Raw genomic sequence first — 25,420 nt, 5'->3', positions numbered from 1 at the left:
ACCAGCATATTCAGAAGCTGACGAGGTATTAAGGGCTTGACAAATCAGTATCTTCTCCCTGAACCCTCCACTCCCGACCATCTGATTTTGGAGCGGCTGTGATGCCCGTGGGGCTGAAAGCATACTGTGAGGACAATAGCCTTACCTATGGGTCCTTGGCCTATGAGTCAAGACCTGGCCCCACTGTCACGTTCCCAATGATGCACACCATGACCATACAGTTTGCTCCAAGCCTGGAGAAACACGTGCCCATGGCAAAAGGGAGTTTTCAGTCACACTGTGCCCTGAGCTTGTAGGATCTGCTCCTTGGGCTGAAGAATCAGGAAAAATTCAAAAAGCAACTTGTGGCAATGTGTGTTTATTTTAAATATTTGCTCCACTGGGTGCATCCTGGCAGGGCAGTGACAGCAGGAGGGACCTGGTGGCCAGCTGGTCCATGCCGCTGTGACACCCGGTCCTGCCGGGGTACAGGCTGGCTCCACCCGCAGTGAAGCACCCACTGCCGCGGGACCCTTTGGGGAAGTGCCGTGAGCGCCGTCTGCTCCCTGCAGAGATGGGAGGACTGCATGGGCAAGTCAGATGGTGGACAGCAGAAAGAGGATTTTATTATTTCCTTTGAAGCTTTTTCATGGCTTTCTTCACCCAGGGCTTCCTGGGGTTGGTGCAGACCTCAGCACCGGTGGCAGCCACAAACCTGCAGTGAGGAAAGTGAAAACACGAATGATGAGCCGTTCCCTTCCCATACACTACTTCCTCCTTCCCTGTGTGCATCCCCTATGCTGGATGGAAGCTTGGAGCCATCTCCAGCAGCCCATGCCCTCCTCCATGCACGTCTGAGTCTTCCCAGCCCACTGGCATTAGCAGAAAACACCAAAACCTAATTTTTTTCCCCCCTCTGCCCGCCCCACAGAGCTACTTTCCTGCTACAGCCCCCTCCAGGCATGTTCTCCCAGCTGGGACTGGGCTGTCTGTGGGGCAGGATGGGTTGGGGGGAGCTGCTCCATCTCCCAACTGTGACAGTGTGCCAGGCATGGGAGGTGAACCTCAGGGTTACTCACACAACTGCATGCAAGGGGCAGTTGCTGGGTGTCTCATAGAAACTCTGGATGTGTCGGATGGGTTTCTGTGCGTACTCAAAGCAGCATTCGGTGGGCGTGAAGTGGGCTGTGGAGGGAAGGGAGAGACATTGTGAACACCCTTGGCAGCATTTTGCAACTAATTGCACTGCCAGACAGTGACACCACAAGGTATCGAACGCAGGATGGAGGTCATGGAGCTTCTCAGCAGCTCCCACAGCCTCCCATGGCAGGGATTCGTCTCCCTTCATGGCAGCAAGTGCAGGACTGTGAAACGTGGACAGCGGTGGGGAGGGGAACAGGGTGCTCAGTCTGGGGACAAGGTTTTGGGGGTTTCCAAGGCAGGGGCACAACTTGTAAGGTGTTCTGGGAGGCTCCAAACAGCAGCACATGCTCCCCCTCCAACCACATGCTTATCCAGCTGAAACCTGGGGAATGGGTTCCAGTCTCCTCCAAGCTCCTCCAGCATCTTCCCAGGGCTGGCTTTGCTGAGGCCACCCAGCACCCTCTCCATCCTTCCCTGCACCCCGGGACGTGCTGCCCTGCCCCGACCAGGGGGTTCTTCCTTCGGCTAGCAGCACCGTCCCTGCTGGGGTTTCCTGCCTGACCTCCCCAACAGGACGTCCCCACCCCTCCACCACCACAGCAGTGGCCCAGGTGGTGCCTTACCTGCGGCGCAGTGCAGGGAGAAGATGAGGAGCAGGACGAGCAGTGGGACCATCCTTGCAGTGAGCATGGTGAGGCAGCTGGACATGAGGGCTCTTCCTCCGTCCTGCTTCGTGTCTGGTGTCTGTGGCTTTGGCTCGCACCGCACCGTAATTTATCCTCTGCATGCCACTCACTTTAACCACTTTTCCAAAAATTTTGGACATGTTCTAAGAAGCTTCTTGCCACAGACGAGGAAATTTCTGTATTGTTTACTTTGGGGGCACATCCCGTGGCGGGTGGAAGAGGGCAAGGAGCAGGGCAGCCACTTCTGCTTTCTGCGGAAGAGGCACGAGGGGCTTCCAGGAGGCTTTGGGGGAACTGAAATTTACCCAGGAAAGCAGATTAAAAACAACTTTCTGCGAAGGCAAGGTATCAAGTCTAATGCTTGCCTGTTTGTTTCTAACAGGAGAGACAACCCAAAATCCTGAGCAGGAACAGGTCATTGATGGGTTTAGCTGGTTTGCCTGAGTTGTCAAAGGCAAGTGACTAATGAGTTCCCTCCAAACCGGCTTCCCCAGCCACCCTGGCTGTACCAAGGGCACTGGGTTAGGCAGTGAACACTCAGCATCGGGTGGGGTGGGGTGGGATGGGATGGGCTGGGATGGGATGATGTCAAGCAGAAAAAGCCACACTGGACTGAACTAGGAGGAAGCCCAGAGCAGGGGGTCACAGAGATGCTTTTGGTGGGTTCAGGAGACTTTACAGAAGGGGAAGAAATGGGGCAACCACAGTGGGGCATCTAAGGAGAGTGTGTCTGATCCGAAGTCTGAGCCCAAGCATTGCCTCTGCCTCCCATACCAGCGATAGGATTGAAATGAGAGGGTCAGAGGGATGGAGACTTGTGGTCATCAGTGCACAGACAGATCATTTCTGCAGGGAGATGGGACAAACCCTACCACAACCTCAAGAGGGTCATCCCAGACCCCAGAGAGGACCGCTGAGGGCAGTGGGGGTGGGTGGCACAGACCCTGACAGCAGCACCATGGAGCACTTGTGGACATCAGTCCAGCTGCGGTCTGCGTGTGAGGAGGGGGTGAGGACCCAGTGGGAATCCATGTGGGATAATGGTGAGTGGGGGCATGGGAGGGGAAGCCAGGGCTTCTCAGAGGAGAAGAAAGGTGGAAACAGACTTCCTTGAAGATTAGCTCATGTTTGCACTTCTCTGGAAGAAGAAAGGAGAAGGAAACAAATCAAATGTGCTGACAGCTCTGATTTGGAAGATGTGGTCTGCAGGACATCGGGTCTGGTGGCCTGGCATGGCAGCAGGGTGGCCATGCAGAGAGCTGGGTATGGCACCACTGGTTTCTAATGCCACTTTCCCCAGGAAAGGTCTCTGCAGAAAGAAAACACCTGATACACGGCCCCTGAGCCCCTTTCTACAGTCTCTGCATCTCCCCCCAGCTCTCCCATCTTCCCTTTTGCAGCCCCTACAATGTCCCGAATGTACAGACCTTCAAGCCCAACAAGCTGCCAGGGTCACACCACCTCCTAAACATTGGTCAAAAGTGAAGGGCTCTAATTAAGGGAGAACTGAGCTAATGGCTTTTTCCAGCCAACAGCTCCTCATGTAGGAAACCTCATGTGCCAAGCTCTGAGCTCCCTTTTCAGATTTATCTGAGGCACATGTTGATCCTGCTTTTCCCTTAGCCAATCAATCTTGTCCCCAGTCCCATCAGAAGCATTAGCAGATGCCTCCACTATCTGCTCTTCATAAAGCAAGTCAGCACATGTGGGGTATTTGAAGGCCTGGAGAGACCCCATGAGGCTCTCTGGAGGACTGGGCTTTCCTCTGTGTCCCTGCCCCAGCAGCGGACCTCTGGGCTTGGCTTTAGTCTTCTCCAGCCCCTTCAAAACCACCATGCCTGGGTTGCTCCCGGCAACCTCCCAGGCCATCCCCACCAGTGGCACAGCCTTGTCTCCAGGTGTGGAGTTGCAGGGCCTCCCCCCCCCCGATTTGCCTGGTTAGGCAAATGCAAAGGCAAGCAGCCAGCTGGGCAGAGAGGAGGGCTGGACACATGATTTTATCAGTGCCCAGACCAACTGCAACTTCACTGTAATTTATAATTGACTACAAATTGTTTGACTGAGGAAAAACGCTGCTTTAGAGATTAAAATGGGTAGGGACGGACAAAAAAACCCATGTAGAGATGGGAAATATTCTCTGACTCATACAATGTTTTGGTTTTTGAGTGGGTAATCATAAAAAATTAATAGTTTAACAGGGTACGTGAATACAATAGAAGCCAAAGACAATGGAAGAGCAAAGGCACTTGCACACTGGGGATGCTGGTCCCTGACACTGATGCCACCAAAACCCTCTCTGCAGGAAGCCTTCATCACCATCCACCATGGCTGAAAAGACAAAGGTGAAACTATAACAGTAACTGATGCCTTAGATAAATTCGCCAGAGTCTTCTTGCCATGGCTGGGAATTGGAAAAGGTGATAGGAAATGTGTCGAGGGAAATAATATTACAAACTCTACAGTAGATAGCAAAAAGACCTTACAAACAGAGGTCAAAAGGTTATACAAACCAAATTAGCTTTAGATGATCTAGTAGAGGACGAAGGAGGCTTTGTGCTCTCATAAACACTGGTTGTTGTTTTTGTGTAGACCAAAACAAAAGAACAGAAACAGATGTAATGACAGTCCAAAGCCACTTAAAGATTTTTCATAAAAATGAAAAAAAACCCACTGCATTTGAGGGGTGGGGTTGGACACCAGCCATTGGCAGATGGTTTGGAAATGTACTTAAAATATTGTTCAAATCTGTCTTTATAGGGCTGATGACTATAATAGTAGCCTACATGTCCATTCAATTAATTATTAGTTGTTCTGAGATTATGTGTCTAAGCAGTGGGCAATTACTCAGAAAGAGATAAAGCTGATGGTAATGCAAATACACGGGAAAGAAAAATAAATTAAAGCAAAAGAAAACCAATTCGTTAACATACAAGTATAATATAAAGGCTGCCCTGGGGCCCTGTGTCCCTGCCATGTCCATTCTTGGGTTCCACGGACCCCCCTTGGAGGGGATCAGAGGTGAGGTGTCTGTGGGGCCAGTCTGTTCCCTGTTGGTCTGGGAACCAGAGGTCTCGTAGGCACCAAGAGGCAAGTGGAGATCTCTGGGGTGCACCAGGAGGTGCTTCAGCTTGAGGAAGCCTTTTAAACTGTTGCCTTTACTCTTCAGGAGCCTTCAGACCACAGAGATGTCCTGTTTGCTTGGTCTTGGTCCCCTCTCCTGACAACATGCAGGTCCTAGGACAGAAGGTCCTGGATTACCCAGACCTCCCCATAGAACCCACAGCCATTGTCCCAGCCGGGCACCCATCTCTGGTCCTGGGGCCAGACCCTCTGCCAGGAGTTTCTGATGCATGTGATGGCATCACAGCACTGGCAGTGGCCTCACAGCCCTGGTCCCATCCCCAGGCAACAGAAGCTGCAGAGGACTGTGCTGGTTGGAGAAGGCAGCTCCAAAGGGTGGCCTGTGGCCTGGCCCCACCATGCTGGATGCCATGGGGCTGATGCCCCACAGCTCGTTCCCCCCCTGCTCAGGGGCACCAGCTGCCTCTTATTCCTCAGCCCCAGCTTCCTCCTAATCCTGGTAGCCTGGGCCACCCTGCGCTGCTGGCACAGCACCTCCAGCACATGCCAAGGGGTGGGAGGGATGCTCTGGACTAGCCCTTCCTGGGGATCTGCTCCTGCTCAGCAGGACGGCCTCTGGCCAGGGAGCTGGCAGGGACCCACACATGCTGTGGGACAGGGCAAGAGGCCTCTTGACGGGCTCAGCCAGGGCTGAGGTCACAGTGATGCTGGTTCTGTGGCAGTGGGTCTCTGCCAGGAGCCAACACTGGGGATGGCAGATGAAGGACCAGGATGGAGGTGAGGCCCTGCTCAGCCCTGGCACCAGCTCCTCCAGGTGATGGGATGCTCCTCCTTGCTCGGCTCTGGGCTCCCGGGCACGCTGCACTCACCCCCTGCATGGTGCCAGGCTGGACTTCCCCATCCAGTCCCAGTCCCGGGGTCTGGGCTGCATCCATGCCAAAGCTGTCAGAAGAGGGCACCAAGACCAAGCAAACAGGGTGTCCCCGTGGTCTGAAGGCTCCTGAAGAGTAAAGACAACAGTTTAAAAGGCTTCCTCAAGCTGAAGCACCTCCTGGTGCACCCCAGAGATCTCCACCTGCCTCTTGGTGCCCATGAGATCTCTGGTTCCCAGACTGTGGTGTGTCAGCATCATTCCCCCAGCTCTGGATGGGTTTTGCTTCTGTTGTGAAAGCGTCCCTGGGGTTGCTGCAGTCAAAATCCCATTCCCCAGGAGCTGGGCATGCTGGCAGTGGGCCTGCCAGGGTGACTGCTGCTCAGGGACTGGCTGGGCATGGTCTGGCTGGTGTTGAGTGATGGCTTTTGCATCACTTGGTGGGGTTTTTCGGATGTTTTTTCTTTTTTTGGTTGGCTGGTTTTCTTTTTTTTCCCCTTTATTAAACTGTCTCGGGGAAAGAAGGAGGAAGTGGGCAGATGTTCAGGGTTACAACATTTGTCTTCCCAAGTCACTGCTACGCATGACGAAGCCCTGCTCTGCTGGCAATGGCTGAACACCTGCTGGTGGGAAGGAGTGAACAAAGGCCTTATTTTGCTTTTCTTGGAGTGCAGCTTTTGCTTCACTTATTAAACTGTCTTTAACTCAACCCACGAGTTTTCTCACTTTTGCCCTTCCAGTCCTCCTCCTCATCCCCAAAACCCTGGCAGGGGTCACTGATGAGCTCCCTGTGGCCCCTGGCATGGAGGGGATTTCCATGGCTGTATGTGGGTGAGTCCCTTGTCTGCTTCAGCATCCCCTGTCTCTTCTGCCTGCCCAGGGAGCTCTGCAGAGAAATCCTTCCTCTGCAGCACAGCTCAGATACACTAAAGTCTTGGGCACACTGTGGCAGCCAGGCTGTGCTCATGCATGGCATGCACGGGGCAACGCAAGGGACAAGCTGAATGCTCTAAGCCCAAAACTGATGGCAGTCTTGCACCTAAAAGCCATCAGAAGAGTCATCAGCCCCTTTTGGGTCCCCTTGAAGCAAGTAGCCAAAATGCCCAGAGCATCCATGCAGCACCTTCCTGTTCCACTCCCTGCCCGCCCCAGTGAGACCCATGAGGTTTTGGGAGGCAGTGGGAAGAGCCCACATCCCACCCCTCTCCATGGCTCGACCAGCCATCAGCAGCATGGTTGCTGGGACTGGGAGAAGAAAGGACACCACTCTCCAATACCACATGAAGTAAACCTTTATTTTGTGGCTGCGCTCAGCAGGCGGGTGCTGGCGGGGCTGGCAGCCCCCCAGGAGCTGGTGCCTGGCTGGTCAATGCAGCACAGGGCTCTGGGAATCAGTGCTGTCCCTCAGCAGCAGGAACATCCACAGCCCTTGCCAGGAGGATGACTGTAAACCTTCCTTCCCACCAGGATGTTGGGTAGTCCAAACCAGGGCACCCCACTCTACATCATGGGGCATGAAGTCCTTCCTTTTTTTGAAGCCTCTGAACAGCTTTCTGCACCCAAGTCATCTCTGGGTCTGCACAGACCTTGCTCCCATTCCTGGTCTCAAACCTGCAGAGATGAAAGGTGAAGCTTGGTGAGAAATGACAGCTATAATCCCACTTGTGCCCGTGCCATCCTGCCTTCCCTGCACTCCTTCTCCTTCCCCTGTGGCCCTGCATGCTGCCCCTGGGTACTTGGTGTCCTACAAGCAGCTCCTCTGGCAGCCCAGTGCCTCTAGAACCCGTGCAGAGCTCCTCCAGGAGCAGTGATGGACCTGTGTCCTTAACTGCCCTGCAGAAATGGCCAGACAGTCATGTCCTCCCCTCTTCATGCTGGAAGACAGCCACTTGTGGAGGCCATGCAGACCCAGCCCCAGATGGGATGGATGAACTGAACTCGTGGTGGCCCAAGAGACAGCACAGTGGTGAGAAAATTACCAGGACTTACACAATTGCTTGGCAAAAACAGTCCTTGGGAGTTTTGTAGGAACTCTTCAGGTTAGCCAGCCGGATAGGGGACTTTATGTAACTGAAGCAGCACTCGAACGGTGCATAAGGGGCTGGAAAAGACAAAGAGAGATGGTGAACGCTGGCTTTGGAAAGCAGTCTTTAATATAAGACCTTCCCTCATGACAAGGCTGATGTACACAGCAACCCCCAAGTGCTGCAGATGCTGCCGTGAGGAGCCACAGGTGTCCTCCTTCCTTCCCGGGGCAGGAGGATGCTCTAGGTTATCACCCAGCACCAGCAGCCCTGCAGGCAGCTTTGCCAAAGCCACCCGGCCCCAGGAACAGTCTCCATCCTTCCCTGAACCTCAGGACACACAGCCCTGCCCTGACCAGAGGGTTGCTCCTCCTGCCAGCAGCACCGTTCTGGCTCCACACCAGGGTTTCTTGCCTGACCTCCCCAACAGGACAACCCCAAGCCCTGACCTGCAGCAGTGGCCCCTGAGGTGCTTTACCTGCATCACAGCATGGGGAGAGGGTGAGTAGCATCATGAGCACCAGGACCTTTCTTGCACCAAGCATGGTGGCTGCATGAGGGCACTTCTTTGCGCGGTGCCGCTCTGCCTCTTTGGAGGACCTCAACTGTGAACTCAGGCAATGAGGTGCTGCAATTTATTCTCTACATCCCCTCCCCACATTAGCCCTTTTCCAAAGAATTTTGACCAAATTCAAGCTAAAGCCCTGTATGTTTTCTTCAACCGAGGGGATTTTCGTGTCATGTAGGTTCTTCAGGGTTACTGATGGAGACAACACCTAGAAAGACTGAACACAGTTCAGCAACTTCTGCATTTGAGATGGGTCTGTGGGAAAGCCACAAGGTCCACGAGGGAATTGAAAACCTCCCCCTGCAGAGGTGTAACCTGGAGGGCTCCCAAACCCACAGAGAGGGGACTCGCAGTGATAGGAAAGGCAAAGCTCAGCTTGCCATGCAAAGTCACTCTTCAGCCCCGGAGCCAACATAAACATGCCAGAGATGGCTGGATGGCTTGTGGACTCTCCAGGGAACATTAAGGAGAAACACAGTGACCGCAGCTGCCACCAGCCCTCTGCAGCTTGAAAGATGCAAGAAGTCAAATACTGACAGAAATTGCTTCACATTCCATGCTGTTCCTATGGAGAGGAACACAAGTTTTTCACCAAAAATCCCTGTTCATAGCTGGGAAGCGTAGGGTGAAAGGAGAAGGGGGTGCAGCTGAACCCTCCCTTGCAGATGAGGCTGTCTTGGCTTCAGGGCAGCGCAGGAGGCTGAATCAGGCTGAGGAAAGGCTTGTGTTCAAAGTTCTTGGGTGTTTTTCCAACATCTTCCTCCCTTCACAGCCTTGAAGCTTCCCAGATCCTGCAGGCACCTACAGAAAGGGGGTCAGCCTCTCTGTGTTAAGCTGGGGACAGCTTCTCCCCACTGTGCTCGACTCCCCCTTCCTCACCTGGCCATTCAGACCACCAGACCCTTCTGCAGGTCCCTGCCAGGCATGCATAGCCCCTGCTCTGAAGCTTATTTCCCCATTCTCTCTTTTTTTTTTTTTGGCTGTAAGTGGATGCATGGAGCAGCAGAGTCCCACGCAGATCCCCAGGGCACCACGGTTTCCCCCTCATCTGCTGTGAGCTACCCAAGGGGCCTCCTCAAGCCCTTCCTCACATTTGCACCCCCCCAAACACCCTCTTCCCCTCTGGAGCAGGACTGTGTCATCCCTGGGTGCCCTTTAAAAAACCTGGGGGAAAACCAACCAGTGCTGAGAACTGCTCTGGTCATGCCCAGGTCTCCTCAACCCCAGCTGCAGGAGACACATACTCAGACCCCTGTATTGGTTCAGCTGCTATGGAGAGATGGAGATCCTACGTCTCACAAGCATGACTTGGCCCAGGAGGAGTTGACGTGAGGCCACCCATGCAGTGTAGGCACCAGAGAACTAAAAATAACCCACAGCCCCTAAGGACAATGCTGTTCCTTCCTGCCTGTTTTCAACCCAGCGACTCAGGGTCTCCCTGGGCTGTAATAAACTCCTCGTACCCTCCTCCTGATCCCCAAAAGCATGTTCCTTTTCTCCCACAGCTTTCTGGGTCCTCCCTTCCCTTCTTGGCCACCTCCCCACCTCTGCTCTGCCCCAGGCTTTCTTCTTGCGGACTCGTGTGCCTCTCCAGGAGCTTCTCCAGGAGCCTCTCCCAAAACCTGGGCCACAGCTGCTGGGATCAGAGTAGCCTTCCAGCCCATGGAGGCCATCCCAGCCAGCAGCCTTTTGGAGACTACGACACTCCGCAAGCTGCGCCCAAACTGGCAACGCCAAGCTGCGACATGGGTCGTATTGCTGCTCCCGATGCGTCTTTGTCTTGCCTGTGGTGTGCACAGGAGCAGGGCCACCAAGCGCAGGTGGCATGATGCTGTCATACCCATGGCAGATATCCTCAAGATGGGGGAACACAGGCTCCCCTGCAGCCATGGACCAAGGGAGCACACAGCCTGCTCTAACCACGCCTGGGGCAAAGCCACCATCCAAGGACTGGACCCTGATCGACGCAGAAGGATTTGGGGAATAGATAGGCACAGTCTTGCTGCAAGCCCGTGGCATGTCTACCCATGGCCTAGAGCTTCACTCAACCACTCCTCAGCTATGGGGGATGCTTTGAGTGGGTGGCCAGGGCAGCACATAGTGGTGGTGGCTGAACAAGTATGGAGCACCTGTCAGCCAGGGTCGAGGAAGAGGCTGCTCTGGATGGAGAGGACCTCAAGAATTAAAACTATTAGTGTGTTCCTGCTTTTGCAGGGTTGTGCCTGCTTATCTGGCAGGAGATGTGGCCTGGGATGCTCTGCTTCCCCTTTCTCAGATTTTCAAGCCATTGCCATTGCAGCCAGACGATTCACGACTCCCTGGAGATCTTTTGATGTTTATTCTTTTACTTTTGGGGAAGGGAAAGGCTTATGTGCAGTCATTAACTGATGAGTGCTGGAAAACCCCACTGCTGGCCAAGTTCCATTTTCATTTGAATGGGCTCTGGAGAATTTGCTTGTTTACGTAAAAAAATAAACAGCATCCTCTTGATTCTGCAAGAGGAGGAGGAGGGAAGCTTGGAGGACACCTCAGGTGCAGCCTTTGCCAGCAATGGTGCCAGTGTGGGGAGGAAGGAGCTGGTCAGGACAAGCCCCACTCTTGGAAATGGGGTCTCAGCAGATAACTGAGCACACCCAGCTGTGCTGGAAAACGCATCTACATGGTCATGGTGCTGCTCAGGAAAGCACAGGCTCTGCACTGCAAAAGCAGCTGGGCTGCCAAGGCAGGAGGGAGGTGGCTGAGCATCACCTGGGCATCAGCAAGTGCCTGAAACCTGTTGTTAGGGAGGTGGTGTGAGGGTCAGGAATAAGCTTTTCCCTATTATCTTCTGTTCTACCCAGTCACTTTGAGTCTTCTCCATTTACAATGTGAAACATTCTAGGTTTTCTTCTATTAAAACCTCAGGTTTCTGAGTGTAAAGCCCCTCCTCGTTTCTTTGGGGTGCTCCCTCAAGGGTCTCCCCAGTTCCATTTTGAAGCTCTAGTTGGCTCGGGATACAACCACAAACTGCATTCTCGCTCCTTCCCGGAGTCAGCGGTCACCCTGCAACTCCAAGTATGACCATGCTAGGTCCTACAGCCTGGAAAGACACTTTAAAAAGAGGAAAACAAGGGCCTCTTCCACAGCCTGCTTCCTACAGCTGGACACTTGGGACCAAGTACTGGAAGCTGGTGATCCAAGCCACATCCTGTGCAGTAAGTCCTGCCCATCCTCACGAGACATGGAGGCTGCAGGAAGGATGTGTCCAGGAGCCCCTCCCCAGGGGATTATCTGCACTGACTGTAAGCTTGCCCACTGGTGAAGGGGTAGAGCAGAAACTCACTGCAGCCGGGCAAGGAACACTCACCATGATGGACAAGCAGAGAGTCAGGAGTGGATACACCTGGACCAGAAACTGGAAGTAGCCACTTCGCTAAGGAAGAGAAAAAAAGTGCGTAATCCGAGTTTCCTCAAATGCACTAAAAAGGAGACATTTTTTTCATTTTTCTCCAGTGAGGTAGATAACTACCTTGTGGTTAAGTGAAGGATGGCTCTGGGGTGTCAGGAGGAGCTGCTGCTCCCAAGGAAAACTCTGTGCGTGGAGAGGCTTCTGTGTCAGGTAGCAATCAGAGGAAAAGATGCTTGATGGGGCTTCAGCCTCCTCTTTTCAATTCTGACTATTCTGAGCTTTTTTGAGCTCCTAGTTACAGACAGCAGTGGAGAGGCTGCATCAGCTCAGCTTTTAAAGCAAAGCTGTGAAAATAGAAAAAGAATACGACACGGAAGCAATTTCAGTCCAACGTTTAGTAATTTAATTCTGAACAGAATCACTCCTGATTGTAACTCCAAGGAGGCAGTAGAACAAGTTATGAATTTACTCGCTCCTTAGTTTTTTATTAGGATGAAACCCAGCAATCAGAAAAATAAAATCAGTTGAAAGAGTATGATGAGAAAGCTACATTAAGGTCCCTAGATATAGTAGTAAAAAAGTATTTGTGTCGACCATGGTCTGAGCTGGCAAGCTGACATCACATCCCCCTTGGAGGGCTCCTCTCATTTCTTTCTATTATTTTTTTTAATTATTTGCTTTGTGGCCTTGTAGCTTACCTGGCAGAATTCAAGGGTGCTTCAGAAAGGAAGCTTCCTCTGCCACCCGAGATGGTCACGGAAGAGGTATGGCCCTGGAGTGTCCTGACAGACTCTGTTTACTGACAGAAGTAGACTTACACTGCTCACACACCCTTATCGTTGCCCACTTTGGATACCAAGTATCAGGCCAGATGGACCTTCGCCCTGAGTACCGCTATTCTCAGACTTGTGTGTTTTAGTTATGTTTTTCCCAGTGAAACAGCTCACGCATTTCTAAAAATTAGTACAAGGAGATAAAAAATCCATGGGGAAATGAACAGCTATTGCTCACCTCCAAAAGATTTGCAACTGTTCCGTTGATGAGCACGTTGTGCATCAGACTGAGGGCTTGATCTTTGAGCCTCGCTCGTGTCAGAAGTGTGGGGTTTTGCTATCCTAAACTGGATGAACACAGACTTTAAAAAAAAAAAAAAAATCACACTTCACACTTGCATTTTGCAAATTTGTTCAGATGGTCCAATTATCTTGAGATGTTCCATGGCTCTCACCCCTGTCAGAGGGTACATGCCTCCTTCCCAGAAAGTGACAGAGCCAATGCCTGGGCTGGGACATGGTTACCCACTGAATGCCTTCTGCTAGTGCAGGGCTGGGAAGAAATGTCATCAGAGTTCTCCCCAGCATATACTCCTAGGGAAAGGAGGAGGTAGGAAGAACACTAGACTAGGCTAGACCAGAACAGCATAGATCTGCTATGTCATGCCTAGAGTTCTGCATGACAAGCTCTGGCCTAGGTCTGCAGGCTCCATCCAGGACAGGAGCTCTCTGCAGTGCAGGCCCCAGCCCCATCCAGGAGCCAGGGGCAGGGACGGGCACACCTCCAACACAGCTCAGGCAGGGACCAAAGGCCCCAGGCTGAGCTGAGACACGTCTCCTGGGCCTGCGGCAGGAGACAGTGGGGGTCCCTGGAGAGGCCAGTCCCAGCCACTGAGCACTGTGAGCACCCCCGGGACCCTGGCAAAAGTAGACTTGCACTGCTCACATGCTCTCCTTTAGACATTTATGGCTGGCCACTTTGGAGACCAAGTACTGAGCCAAATGGAACTTCTCTCTGAGGGAACTTCACTCTGTGTTTACCCAAAGGGGGACTTTGGCTACAAGAGCAGCCCTTGCGGTGACATGAACAGGGACACAACCCTCATGAAAGTGGAGGCTAAGCAAACGCAAAGCATGGAAGAACCACAGCTGCACAGCAGAAAACTGCGGCTGTGCAACTGGAGGGTCAAAGCAGCTAAGGGGACGTCCTGCATTCTGCTAAGCCAGCATTATGAAAGTGGTGGTACCTTAACTTGGCTGGAGGCTGCCCTAAGCACGAGCATGCTTACGCAACACTTCATAGGATAACCACCACGCTGAGCAGGGACAGACATTTCATAAGTCACAATCCCAGTCTCAAACCAGAGAGGATAGAGACTGCAGGGTGTCTGCTTCACAGGAGTAACTGTGCCCCTCATGCATCACCCCGGAGAGAAGTCAGGGCTTGGAGAAGACAACGGCAGAGGTGTCTCACTGCCAGGTTGAGGCTTCAGGGAGCAGCGAGAGGGGACAAGCCAGGAGCCAAGGGTGACCCCAGCACAGGCAGTGTCCTCACCAGTGAGGGGAGGTCCCACGGGGTCTGAGCATGGGGGGCAGAGCCAGGTGCTGGTAACAGGGTCCATCGACCATCCCAGACACACCAAAGTAAGGAACCAGATCCAGGATCCGTTTGGGAGGCGTCCATTCAGCAGCAGCAGGAGATGGGGACAGAGGCAGGGCTATAACACCAAAGGGCCCAGCCAGCCAGGAGACAGGATATCTACAGCATAGGTCCAAGGTCTATTCAAGAGACAGGGCCAGAGCCACGCCGTCAGACCAGCACTCTTACAACACATCCAAAGCAGGGACTAGAGGTTCAAGCCTGAGCTTAAATGGAGTGCCTGGGCCTTGGGCAGAGGTGGAGGGGACAGAGTGTGGGGAGTGATCCACAGGTGAGGCGGGTCAGGGTGATTAAGGCCAGTAAGTGCCCTCAAGGCCTGCCACCATGCCACCTGCTGGATCCCGTGGGGGTGTGAAGGCATGGAGGTGAGCCTGTGTGGCGTCCCAGTGACTCCTCATAAGGTCAATCAAAACAGCTGGCTAAGGAAGTGGTGGAGAGGGTTTGCACTGATGTGGAGTTGAAAACCAAAGATGTGGGTCAGCACAGAATTAGAAGGGGCACACCATGACCGTGGCCCCGCTGTCTCCTGTGGCTGGAGGGGAACCTTGAGGCAGAAGCATGTGTCTTGCACAACAGGTGTAGAAGACAAGCCTCGTTCCACCTGAGCACGACAGTCTTGGCATTAGTTGTCTCCTGGATCAAGTCCTGCACCTGAGGCAGCCCATGGACCTTCAGGAGGAGCACGGGACTGTGCACGGTTGGATATCCTTCACACAAAGTCTTTCCCTGCTCTGTCCAACACAGAGAAGCCAGGGAGCAACAGCAAAGCCAGTGAGTGTGTGCCACCAGCCAGACGAAGGACCTGGCATCCAAAAGCTCTCTCAGTGCTCTGGAGCCGCAGCCCCTGAATGGCCCCATGTTGGCGCCTGCGCTCGCTCTGCGTGTCGGAAATGATTCATCGCTGTCGGAACTGACTTGTTTACACAGCCTCCACCTCCCTCGCCCACCCCCTCCCCACAACAGAGAGGAGAAAAGACAAGAAAAAAAGTGCTTTCCTTTCCACAGAGCTTCTTATCCCCAAAATGACCTTTCTGGCCCTGGTGATTCATCTAGGGGAAATTTTCACAGGCATCACCATCCTCCCAGCACACTGGTGGTGACAGAGCATGGGGCAGGGCGGCCGCGCTGCGTGGGGCTGGGACATGGCTGGGACGAGGGCTCCTGGGATGCAGGGGAGATGCTCATCCCTGACCCTCTTGCTCTTTCCAGCTCCCCACGCCAGGCAAGTCCCTGGGCACTGACTCTTGTATTGCGTTGCCTTCCCCCCCTCCCCCCCACCTCCTCCCCAACATCTGAGAGGAGCACACAAGGGCAGCCCAAGCCCTGGCTGGGGTGGGAGAGGTCCTAGCTCAGCCCTTGGCCCCTTACAGAACAGACTTGGAGCGTAACATTTGCTTTCTGTGGGTTGCTGTTTGGTTGTAGCTCTGCTTCAACAAAGCAAAAACCTGGCTTTTCAGTATTGCCTTAGCAGGATGGGAAGTGCGACTCTCTGTGAGAAAATATATTCCCTGCAAATTTTTGGCAAGATTGAAGCCCTTAAACAGTGAAGAGACAGGGCAATAGCCCAGCTGCATCACCTGCTCCGGCTTTGCCATCTCTCAGCAATGCTGGGAATTCCCCTCACGGTGCTTAATCATATGCATTCATCTCCACACCACTGCAGAGACCAGGCTTGGTCACCCAGCCTTGGGCTAAATCCCCCGAGGACAAGAGTTTTTAACATAAGGACATTGTTACTTCTACTTCTAAAAAAAGGTATAGCACATGTATCTTGCGCACACAGTCGTATATACTCGATACACAAATGAATCAGAGCTTGCGACCATCGCTGTGCTCTACAGCAAAGGACATTTTAAGCCCCGGGAACCAGTGACACTCATAGGCTCCATCCTTCTGCACTGACATTCATCTTGTGCCCTCCCAGACTGCCCATCACACAGCATAAAGCAAGGAGGAACAGCGATCCCTCCCCCCTCCCAGGTTTTAACTGCCCACCATGAGGCGTGCCAGCGCCCTGCCTGCTAACAGCCTGGAAACAGGAGAGGGAAGCAAGGCGAGCACAAGGATGGAGCCAGGCTGGAGGAGCAGCTCCTCCTGATGAGTGCCAGGATGACCATCGCTGCTGGAAGACCATGTGACACAGACGTGGAGCTGAAACCAGTGTCTTTACAAATACTATAGTGGGACTCAAAGTGATCAGATCTGCCTGGTGCACATTCATCTCCCCAGCATTGCTCCAAGCCAAGGACTTCACACATAGCCAGACAAGACAAGTGTCCACTCCATTTTCTGTAGTGCCTGGAGAGTGACCCAGCTCCCAGGAACATGCGTAAGCCATCCAAGACCAGCAAGAAAATAGCCAGGGCACAGTGTTTTCCAGAAAGGTCTCGACCCTACGATGCTCTGGTAACAAGGACAGGACATTACATACATTCAAATGGCTACAAAACTTTACTACAAAAATAATAACTCTAGTGTTTCATACAAAAATAATATCATAGCACACCACCTCATGAACTGCAAGGCCACAAACCCCAGCCGTGCATGAGCGGGGCAGATGCGGAGGCAGCACTGATGGTTCCTGATTTACCCTCCAGGCAAATCAACCCCAGCCAGTGTTACATAGCTGGGCTGCATGAGCATGCTGCTGCACAAGGAAGAGTTTCACCCCAAATGCCTGATTACAGTTAATCTGATTTTGCACTCTGTACTTGCAAAGCCCAAGGTGAATCCCTGGCTCCCCTTCCTCAAGCCAATAAAAAGTAGAAATAAGGTATTGAATAATGGCAGAAAACAAAAACTGTTGTGGCCTATCCTCTCCACATCCAGGGCTGGATGGATGCCCTGAAGGTGCAATCTGATGGATCTAACAGGCTGCCTTCCTCTAGCTCTGACTGGCCTGCCTTTTTTGCTTTGATTATCTTGCTTATTATGTGGTTTTGCTTTCTTTTTTTCTACATGCGTATTTATACTTTGGATCTGATCCACTGAGGTTGGTTAGAGGAGGATCTGACCCTTGCTATGTGTCTCTACCTACAAAGCATTGTATCGTGAAGATCTTTGCATGCTCCAGCAGAAGTCATACTGAAGTCAATGTTTAACTGATCACAGATAAAAGATAAGGCTTACATACAGCAATGTCTAGATATGCAGACATTAAAACCAATTTGTGTTTAAAAAAAGCCTGGTGCTGTTATGGTGCTTTAACAGCCTGGTAACCAGTGCTATCCAAAAAAAAAAAAGAAAAACTAAAATGCAGCTGAAGTGTAGGACCATGACCAGGCATTTTTTGCTTTTTTGTGGATCAGCAGATGTGCTTATTTCTAGAGAGAATATGGGACCAGAAGGATGGTATGTCTACTGTGGTGGAGTAATTCCTGTACGACCAAATCCAGATTGCATTTAAGTCCTCCAAGAAAGTCTTTCCTGGGTTTTGTGCTTGCAAAGAACAGCAAAAGCCCTCCAATGTTATCATAGGAATAGCAAAATTACTGGGTGACTTCTTGTTTCCTCCCATTTGCACAGGCTTAGACATATTATCCTGCCCTGGTGCTGGATGCAGATGGACACAGGGCGCATCAGCTGGCAGAAGGGTTTTATTGCAGTTGATTTGCCAAGAACCAGGTCTCAGACTAAATCTGCAAGAAGAAGTGCCCATGACTGCTGGAGAGAAAGGTGGCCTGATTTCAAGGAGGTGATTGATTGCGGGTTGCCAGCTCCTCTGAATGTGAAATCTGTGGCACTGACCTTCAGTCCTCTAATCAGATGCAGTTTTTGTCACCTCTGTCTGAAAAGCTAGACCACCCCTTATGTCTCCAGTAAGAGTAAATGGGGTATTTGATCAGCTCAAGGAGTGCCAGCTCCCAACTGACCACCAGCATCAGTCTTGGTCTGACAGAGAAGTGACCTGAAGTGCAAAGAAAGAAGCAGCAGAGAGTGCAGATTATGCAATCCTGGTGTTAAGTTTGCCAAAAGTGGCTGAGCCTGAGTCCTGCAGCGTGGGTGAGTGGGTGGCTTCTCGACTGGACCATGATGAAATGCAGAAAAATTCCCAACAGCAATTTGGAAACTTGCTTCTGTCCACCACCTGGCAAAGAGCCACCAAGCAGCTCTAGAGAAGCAACAGCTTTTGTACGTAAGAGTGGCAGAAGAAAAAAAGTGTCTCATTTATTTCCAAGATATCGTCATTGGTCAGTGACAAATTAGATATATTTTTGGATATTCTACTCTGCAAAAAGTTCTGTTTTCTCTGGTATTTTTATTCCCTGCCTTGCTTCCTACTGGTCACCTACTGGTCACCAGTTCAGCATAAACTTAGCTTTCTTGCAGCAACACACATAGTTTAGGCCAAAAATGTCCACGCCATAAAGCATTCAGATTACTTCCATTAGACAGACATTGTTCTGATGTCCCTGCTTCCGGTAGAGCAAGCCCTGTACTATTTCTCTTGACATTTCTTCTGTTTTGACTCCAAATTTTAGATACAGCCATACAACAGCAACACTGAGAACCATCAGACCACCTACCACAGCAACTGGGATGACAAAGTGCATTTGAGATCTTGATAAGAAGCTGGGAAGAGGCAGATCGCTCGGTCTTTCTGTAGGCATCTGCACTCTGGCTTGGTCTGAGAATGCCTGACTAGTCAAAACTAACGTATCTGAAGGCTCTTGCTTTCCTACAGGCGATGAATAATCAAATGTTCTAGTACCAAAAGCTTCTGCAGAGGAACTGACAACCTTGTTGGTAGCAACAGAAGGGCCTTTGTCTATGGCAGTGGAGTTTAGAGTAGAAACTGAAGTAGTCTCTGGTGGAACTGGTGTGGCTGGGACTGTGGTGATCTCCATGCTGTCCAGGATGGAAGGAAGATCTGAACTAAGACTGCTAGAAGCAGTGTCTGGTGCATTGGCTCTTGCACTTGTAGGCTCTCGGGATTTATTTGTAGAAAGTAGAGGATGGTCTGATCCTTTAGTAATGGCCACAAGGTCTGAATTTGAGCTAGGAGAAGACGTGTCTTGAACAGCAGCCATAATGTTCGCAGTATGTCCTACAAGTTCTTCTGCAAATCCTACAGCATTGTCAAAGCCATGCACAAGAGACATGGGATATGGGGTGGGCTGGCTGGAGACCATGCCTGCTGCAAAAGTTGTTGAAGGTGCAGGAGATATTAAGGAATCTCTGTTTGGTTGTGAAGTGACTTCAGAGTGGGCAGCAACTTCCCGTATCATGGGGGACGATCCTGCAGGGAGCTGGGTGGTGTCCTGTGTGGCTGGTGGGGACTTGTTGGATGCCTCCGTCTGGGCAGCAGGAACATGTATTCTCTCCAAAAGTGTTGTGCCAGTCCCTTGGAAGAAACTAGTTGGAGCAGTGGCTTGAGATGGAGCTGTTACTGTAAGACCAACATGTTTCTGAAAAACACCGGGCTCTTCTGGTGCCACTGCTGAGTCAGCATCAGGTGGAAGCAGGGAGGCTGTGGCCTTTTCCTTGTCTAGTTTCTGTATGATCTTCTTAACCCACTCTGCCTTCGGATCTGCACAAATCTCCATGGACTTCAGAGTAATAAATCTGAAAAAAAAAGGGATAACTTACTGGATAAAGAAAACACTGTTTTAAATGATCAGCGCGACAGGGAAGGCGCACAGACAGCAACACTGACTCTCTCAAGCCCGTGGTAAACATGACTGGGTTGGATGGATTATTTGTTTCAGGAAGGGCAGGTGCTCTGAGATCTGACTGAATGAGGAGCAGCTGAACGTGAGTCATGTATGAAGGGTTTCCCCCTAAGAAGTTTTTATCTTTCTAAAGCATTGCCCTGGTGTTGGGACACAGTGTTTGCCACCAGCACCCAGAGCAGGAAGCTCCACAGGCACCAGCTGCCCAGGGGCAAGCATACATGAAGACAAAACCCTCTGATTTACTGAATGAGACTTTCCAAGGTCAGCCCGGCAGGTTCACTTTGGACCAATGTCCTGGCTGCAATAAAGTGGTCTCGATGATGCCTCCTCTTCAGGGTAATTTGAAAACAACAATTATCCTAGGGAAAAAAAAAAAAATGTAGCTTTTCTCATCTCCAGGCAAGCTCAGAAGCCTGAATCTGTCTCCAGAGAAAACACGTGCTTTCACAGAAACGTGAGCTCTCACCCTGTGTGCTTCTGCTGCCCTGTTCTCCCAACAAGTATGTCCGTCAATCCCTTTCCCCATCCATTTATCCCTGTCTCACTCTGTGCGTGAACCCCTGATCTCCCTCGGAGGCTGTTGGTCTTTAAATTACAGAAGAAACCCCACCCACCCTTCAAATAAATATCAGCGTTTGCTCTGCTTCCAGATTGCTCCTTGCTCCAAAGCAAGGGCATTTGCTAACAGGCTCATGCTATGTCAGTGCCAGAGAGTGCACGGCAAGAGGGGCAAGTGGTGGGGCAATGCTTACATGATGGCTTCTTTGGGGCAGTGGCGTTCTGTCCTGCGGTAGCTCCTTATCCACTTCACCGCTATCTGGGATGTAAAACGGCCACACTCTCTTGAACACTTCAGAGATGCTTTGGGTTGCCCTGAAATAAAGTTTTCAACATATTAAACATTGGGGTTTTATTAGCTACTATAAAAACTGGCACAGCTTCTTTTTCCCCTTCTCTGGGGAGAAGGAGTCCAAAGCTTGCCATGAAAATTTCTGATCCCTGCTAAAATGAGATGAAGACAAATCCCATCGAGGCCATGACTGTATCACCCAAACAATGATACTCAGAAAACTGAAAAAAAAAGCACTGTGAAAATTGCAGGGTTCTTGAGACACTGTTGCAGCTTGCCTTACAGGATGAGCAAGCACTGGCTGGAGGTCACTTGTGCAAGCACCTGGACCTGCGGGTCCTCTCCCCTTTGAGTCAACGGAGGACTTCTGTCAGTACAGTGCCCAGAAGACACATTTCTTCATCCCCAAAAGACCTGCTGCAACCATCACCACCAGGCTCTTGGTGCAGATGGTGCAGATCAGAGGGCAGGATGCTTGTCCTCTCCTTATCTGGATCAGTCACATTTCTTCCCCGTGTAGCAGTTCTCCTCCAGACGAGCACCCTGCCTCTGTCTTTGCTGGTATGTGATCTCTGAACACCACTTGGACTCAGAGAAAGGGTGCAGAGAAAGAACCTTTTGGTGAATGATACACTGCTCCTGTAGGTAACTCAGCAGCCCAGCTTCACAGCACAGTTTCTCACCAAACATCTCTTTTCCATCTCCACCAGAAAATACCGTTTTCCTTTTGCAAAGTGTAAGAATAAACCCCACTTGACCCTTTCAGGGCGCAAAGCCAGTCACCACTGGGGACCCTTCGTTCCTGCACCTACCCCCAGCCTCCAACACCAAGTGTTTGCCAAGCGAGGGGTGGTTGCACAGCGCAGCCTGGCAATGTGTTTCTGACATCCCAGGGGGCAAGGCTTAGAACAACAAGCCCTGATTTATCTGAGGCCCCCTGTAAAGAAAGGAGCTGAGGTCTGGTTTAGATCAGGCAGTCCTTACAAAATGCTGTCTCAGATTCCCAAATTAATTTGGTGAATTTGATGCCGTTCACTTGGGAATGATCCAGCCACCAGGTGCAAGAATGAGCATTTTTTGATCCATTTACTGGGGAAACCTATGGTTGCAAACAAAGCAAACCCAAGCAAACCCTCCTGTGGCTCTACAGAAGTACATTTCAATCTCTAGGTCTCTGTAACTTTAAAGCAAAATTCTTTATTCACACAATAATAAGTCTGTGGCATTTTAGGGTCAAGAATACCCGCTCAGGGGTGACTGACTTCCCAAATAACTCTCATTAATCAGAGGACAAACTGCTGATGTCCTCCACTTTCAGAAGCATTGTTCCACGAAACAGGCACAGCAACAAGAGGGCCAGATCCATCCCTGTGGACAGCTGGGGAGGTGCTTGGCAGGGACTGCTCCCAAAGGCTCTCTGGTAACTGTTAACTGATTTTCCAATTATTGGCATCACAAATAAATGGTTTGCAATTAGCTGAACTCCTGATATGCTCTTCCCAGCATGGAGGACCTTGGAAAGCACCTTCCAATGAGAAGTGTCACAGGGACCACAGGCCCAGCCCTGGTGGTCACCCTCCCACTGGGGCATGCAACTCCACCTCCCCGAGTTCCATCTGAGTCTTTGCCAAAGGGGTCTCAGGGACACCTGGGATCTGGGCATTTATCCACCTGGGACCACCGCTCCTCTGAGGCACCGCTTCTGGGAGCCATTTGTATGTGCTTTTCAGCATGGTTCCTCAAGAGACCCTGGCCAGGGAGCACCACCAGCCTTTCTGCAGAGCCAGCCTGATTTAATCACTTTAGAGGAGATGGATGCTTGGCCGCAGACAAGCGGAGCCAGGCTGTGCCAAAGCAGGCAGCAGGTTCCCAGGGCAGGATAAGCTGCCCTAGCATCCCTATTGCCCACTTTACTCAGGCCAGCCCTGGTGAATCTGCCTAGAGGTGCGAGGAGAGGAAGAAGCTCCATCCCTAGCTGCCCTTGCTGATCTCCCATCTGGTGGCAGCAACCACAGATCTCAAGGTCTCTTTGCCTCTCTCGCTTCCCATGGTGGGAATAGATCATCCCTTTGCCCTGGACAAAGTCCAGCTTTGCCTGCACTGCTGAGAAGCTGACAGCCTGGCAATCCACCCTGCTTAACTGCTGCCCTGAGCAGCAATCACTGATCTGTGCCATCCATGACTTAACCGAGACCAGCTGAGGGAGAGGTGTGCCCACCTTCGCCCAGTCCTCTGGCCCCGCTCAGCACCACCCCAGAGCACGTAAAGATCTTCATGAAGCAAACAGGAGAGTGTTTCCCACCTGTGCACACACACACACACACACACACACACACACACACTGCACAGGCACTGGAGCTGCAGGCAACAGCACCCTCCTGCCTCGCAGCGAGGGGAGCACCAGCATCCTCAGGACAGGGAGCCTGTGTGGACAAGCATCCACCCTTGGACAGGCTGAGCTCTGCCCCCACGGCATGTCCCTAGGGGACATGAAAAAAGGGGAAAAGAAGTCCATTACATTTCTTTTCTAATACGGATCAACAGAAAGTCTCTCTGACACTCTCCCTACCTACCCTCAGCAGTGACAAAAGCCATCACAGGGCTGCTCGGACTTACCTGCTGCCAGGATTGCTGTCTTAGGCTCCCCCCGCCCCTTCCCAAACTCAGCCTGATCCTGCTCTGAGGTCTCCCACAGTCCATGAAGGTTTCTTAGTGCCCGTAGCCCAATCCAGCATCACCTTCCCCCTGCCCCCCACGCACACTTCATCAGCCCCTTATGAACCTGGCTGCTCCCCGGGGGAGCCTGGCGGGTGGCAAGCAGGGCTGTGGCTCACCTCCAGCCAGGGTCACCAGGCACAAGACCCTCAGCACAAACAGGACCTGGAGAGAAACAGCCTTCATGTTCCCGTTGTTGGCAGGAGGAAGGTCACGCAGGGAAGGATGGCAGGCAGTATATTCTGCTCCTGACTGCTTATTGCATCCTCTGGAGCAACACAGCTGCTGCAGCTCATTCCAGGATTATGAAGCCCCAAGACCGGGTTTCAGTAGTTATTCAGCTCCCCCTCACGTGTCTCCGGATGACGACAGGAGGCGGAGGGAAGAGTGGGACAGGGGAGGGAATACTGTCTGCTCCGGAGCTAGACGGCTCCTGGAATTCCCCAGCTGCACTTACAACAGCTTTTCTTAGCTCACACGTAGCAGCTCCAGCCTCCTTGGCAAATTATTCAGGCAGGGACTTTCAGGGACTGCTCCATCCTCCGCTCCCACTGATGTGTCTCTTGGCCTGAGAGCCTGTGCTAAGGCGCCATTGTCCTTAGGCTCATAAAGCTCTCCCCACCTCCAGCCTGCAGCTCCCCAATGCACATTAAGCTCATTATTTACCCTGAATGCAAAAGCAGCTATTCCCTTCCTTTTTGTCGGTCATCTTATAACAGCAGCTTTGGTCGTCAGGCCAAATGAGGCAGAATTTACTAATCAGGATTACAAGCTCATGCCAGGCTGCCTCTCAGGAGCATCACCAAAGCAAAGGGTGAGCAGGGACCCAGTGGCCTCCCCAAGCAGCTCTTTGTCCCCTGGGTGTGCTGTCTGCAGCCTGTGCTTGCTTCTACAGCCTTGGCTTTCAGTATATGGCAGGGTCTCAGCCGTCGGGGTCTTGCTGATGTTGAGAGCAGGAGTACGAGGCCCCCAGATCTGCAGGCAACCAGGCCAGACTGGGGGGCTTCCCAGCGCCAGCACAAAGGTTTGAAGCGGACATACCAACACTGCAGTCACATCCTGCATCTTTACTTTCTCTTTCATCTCAGATCCCAGCTGAATGCATACCGATTTTCCCCGGTCAACTCCCACAACTGAAAAATGAAGATAAAATCAAGACTGAGACAGTGTGGCTGCCCTCAAAATCTTTTTTTTCCCAGAGTTTTCTTAGGACTGGTGGAAACCTGGCTTCTCTGTGCTGTGAGAAATTCCAACAGTTCCCGTTAGGATTTTATTCCTAAGGAGTGAAAACACCCAGGTTTCCATATGATGGATTTTTAAAACTTTTGGTGAAACTCCCAACCTGTAACTTCATCCTTTGCTTATATTGTAATAGAAAAAACCCCAAACCAAACCAAAACAAAACCAACCCCCCAAACATTTCAAGGCTATAAAACAAGCCAAAAAGACCTTGAAATAGTCTGTTTGATTCAACCAGCACAGAACACGCTGCATCTGCTGGGATGTTTTCTGGCCCCTTCCCCAAACGGTGTTTTCTCAGGCTGGGCAGAGCCTCACAGGAAACTTTTGTTCCAGGAACTGGCATTGCCCGAGGCCTTGGCTGCTGGAAGTGATGGCACTGCCCACACATGCTCAAAACTCCTCTGCAGCAACAGGTTCTGCTGCTTCTGCAAAGGGATTACTGCCAGTGATGGATAAAACTGAGGAAGGGCTCCAGCATGCACATTAAGTGGGAGGGTGAGTGCTTTGTTTGCTAAAGGCATGACTTGCCACAGCGTTGTCGTTTTAAGGCACAAACAGCTCTTTGGCAGGGTAACGCAGCTGCTTTTCCTGCACAGACTGGGCTGGTGGTGTTTTACCTGCTAGGGGACTCCTCCAGGATGCTCTTAGAGATGTCCCTTTGCTCCCAGTGAGCTGGGCAGCTGGATTTGGAGGTGGCATCTGCACAAGGCAGTCCTGCAGCAGGAGGGTGGAAGGCAGCCCCAGTGCAGCTCCATGGGACCAGGC

The 25,420-nt window shown here is 51.8% G+C and overlaps 3 protein-coding genes across 4 annotated transcripts; all 3 read right to left on the bottom strand.

Moving 5' to 3' along the window:
* Positions 1 to 606: 606 nt before the first annotated feature.
* On the bottom strand, positions 607 to 1,812 carry LOC104349271 (C-C motif chemokine 4 homolog). Its single transcript, XM_009954763.1, has 3 exons — positions 1,746 to 1,812; positions 1,059 to 1,164; positions 607 to 694 (listed from the first exon to the last, which is right to left on the bottom strand). The coding sequence occupies exons 1-3, from the start codon at positions 1,810 to 1,812 to the stop codon at positions 607 to 609; spliced, it is 261 nt and encodes an 86-aa protein (XP_009953065.1).
* A 5,453-nt stretch (positions 1,813 to 7,265) lies between these two features.
* LOC104349286 (C-C motif chemokine 5-like) lies at positions 7,266 to 8,329 on the bottom strand. Its single transcript, XM_009954786.1, has 3 exons — positions 8,263 to 8,329; positions 7,750 to 7,861; positions 7,266 to 7,371 (listed from the first exon to the last, which is right to left on the bottom strand). The coding sequence occupies exons 1-3, from the start codon at positions 8,327 to 8,329 to the stop codon at positions 7,266 to 7,268; spliced, it is 285 nt and encodes a 94-aa protein (XP_009953088.1).
* A 10,217-nt stretch (positions 8,330 to 18,546) lies between these two features.
* On the bottom strand, positions 18,547 to 23,599 carry LOC104349281 (uncharacterized). Of its 2 annotated transcripts, none has more exons than XM_086469519.1 (4): positions 23,533 to 23,599; positions 20,601 to 20,721; positions 19,275 to 19,738; positions 18,547 to 19,196 (listed from the first exon to the last, which is right to left on the bottom strand). In XM_086469519.1, exons 1-4 carry the CDS (start codon positions 23,597 to 23,599, stop codon positions 18,547 to 18,549), a joined length of 1,302 nt encoding a protein of 433 aa, XP_086325645.1. The 2 variants fall into 2 exon arrangements, with proteins under 2 accessions (XP_086325645.1, XP_086325646.1); XM_086469520.1 differs by having other exon boundaries at positions 19,284 to 19,738.
* Between the last annotated feature and the right edge of the window lie 1,821 nt (positions 23,600 to 25,420).

This window comes from Leptosomus discolor, chromosome 8 (genome assembly GCF_034619465.1).
Source record: "Leptosomus discolor isolate bLepDis1 chromosome 8, bLepDis1.hap2, whole genome shotgun sequence".
NCBI lineage: Eukaryota > Metazoa > Chordata > Aves > Leptosomiformes > Leptosomidae > Leptosomus > Leptosomus discolor.
The sequence above is the reverse complement of the archived record's forward strand: the minus strand, read 5'-3'. Positions and strand labels throughout refer to the sequence as shown.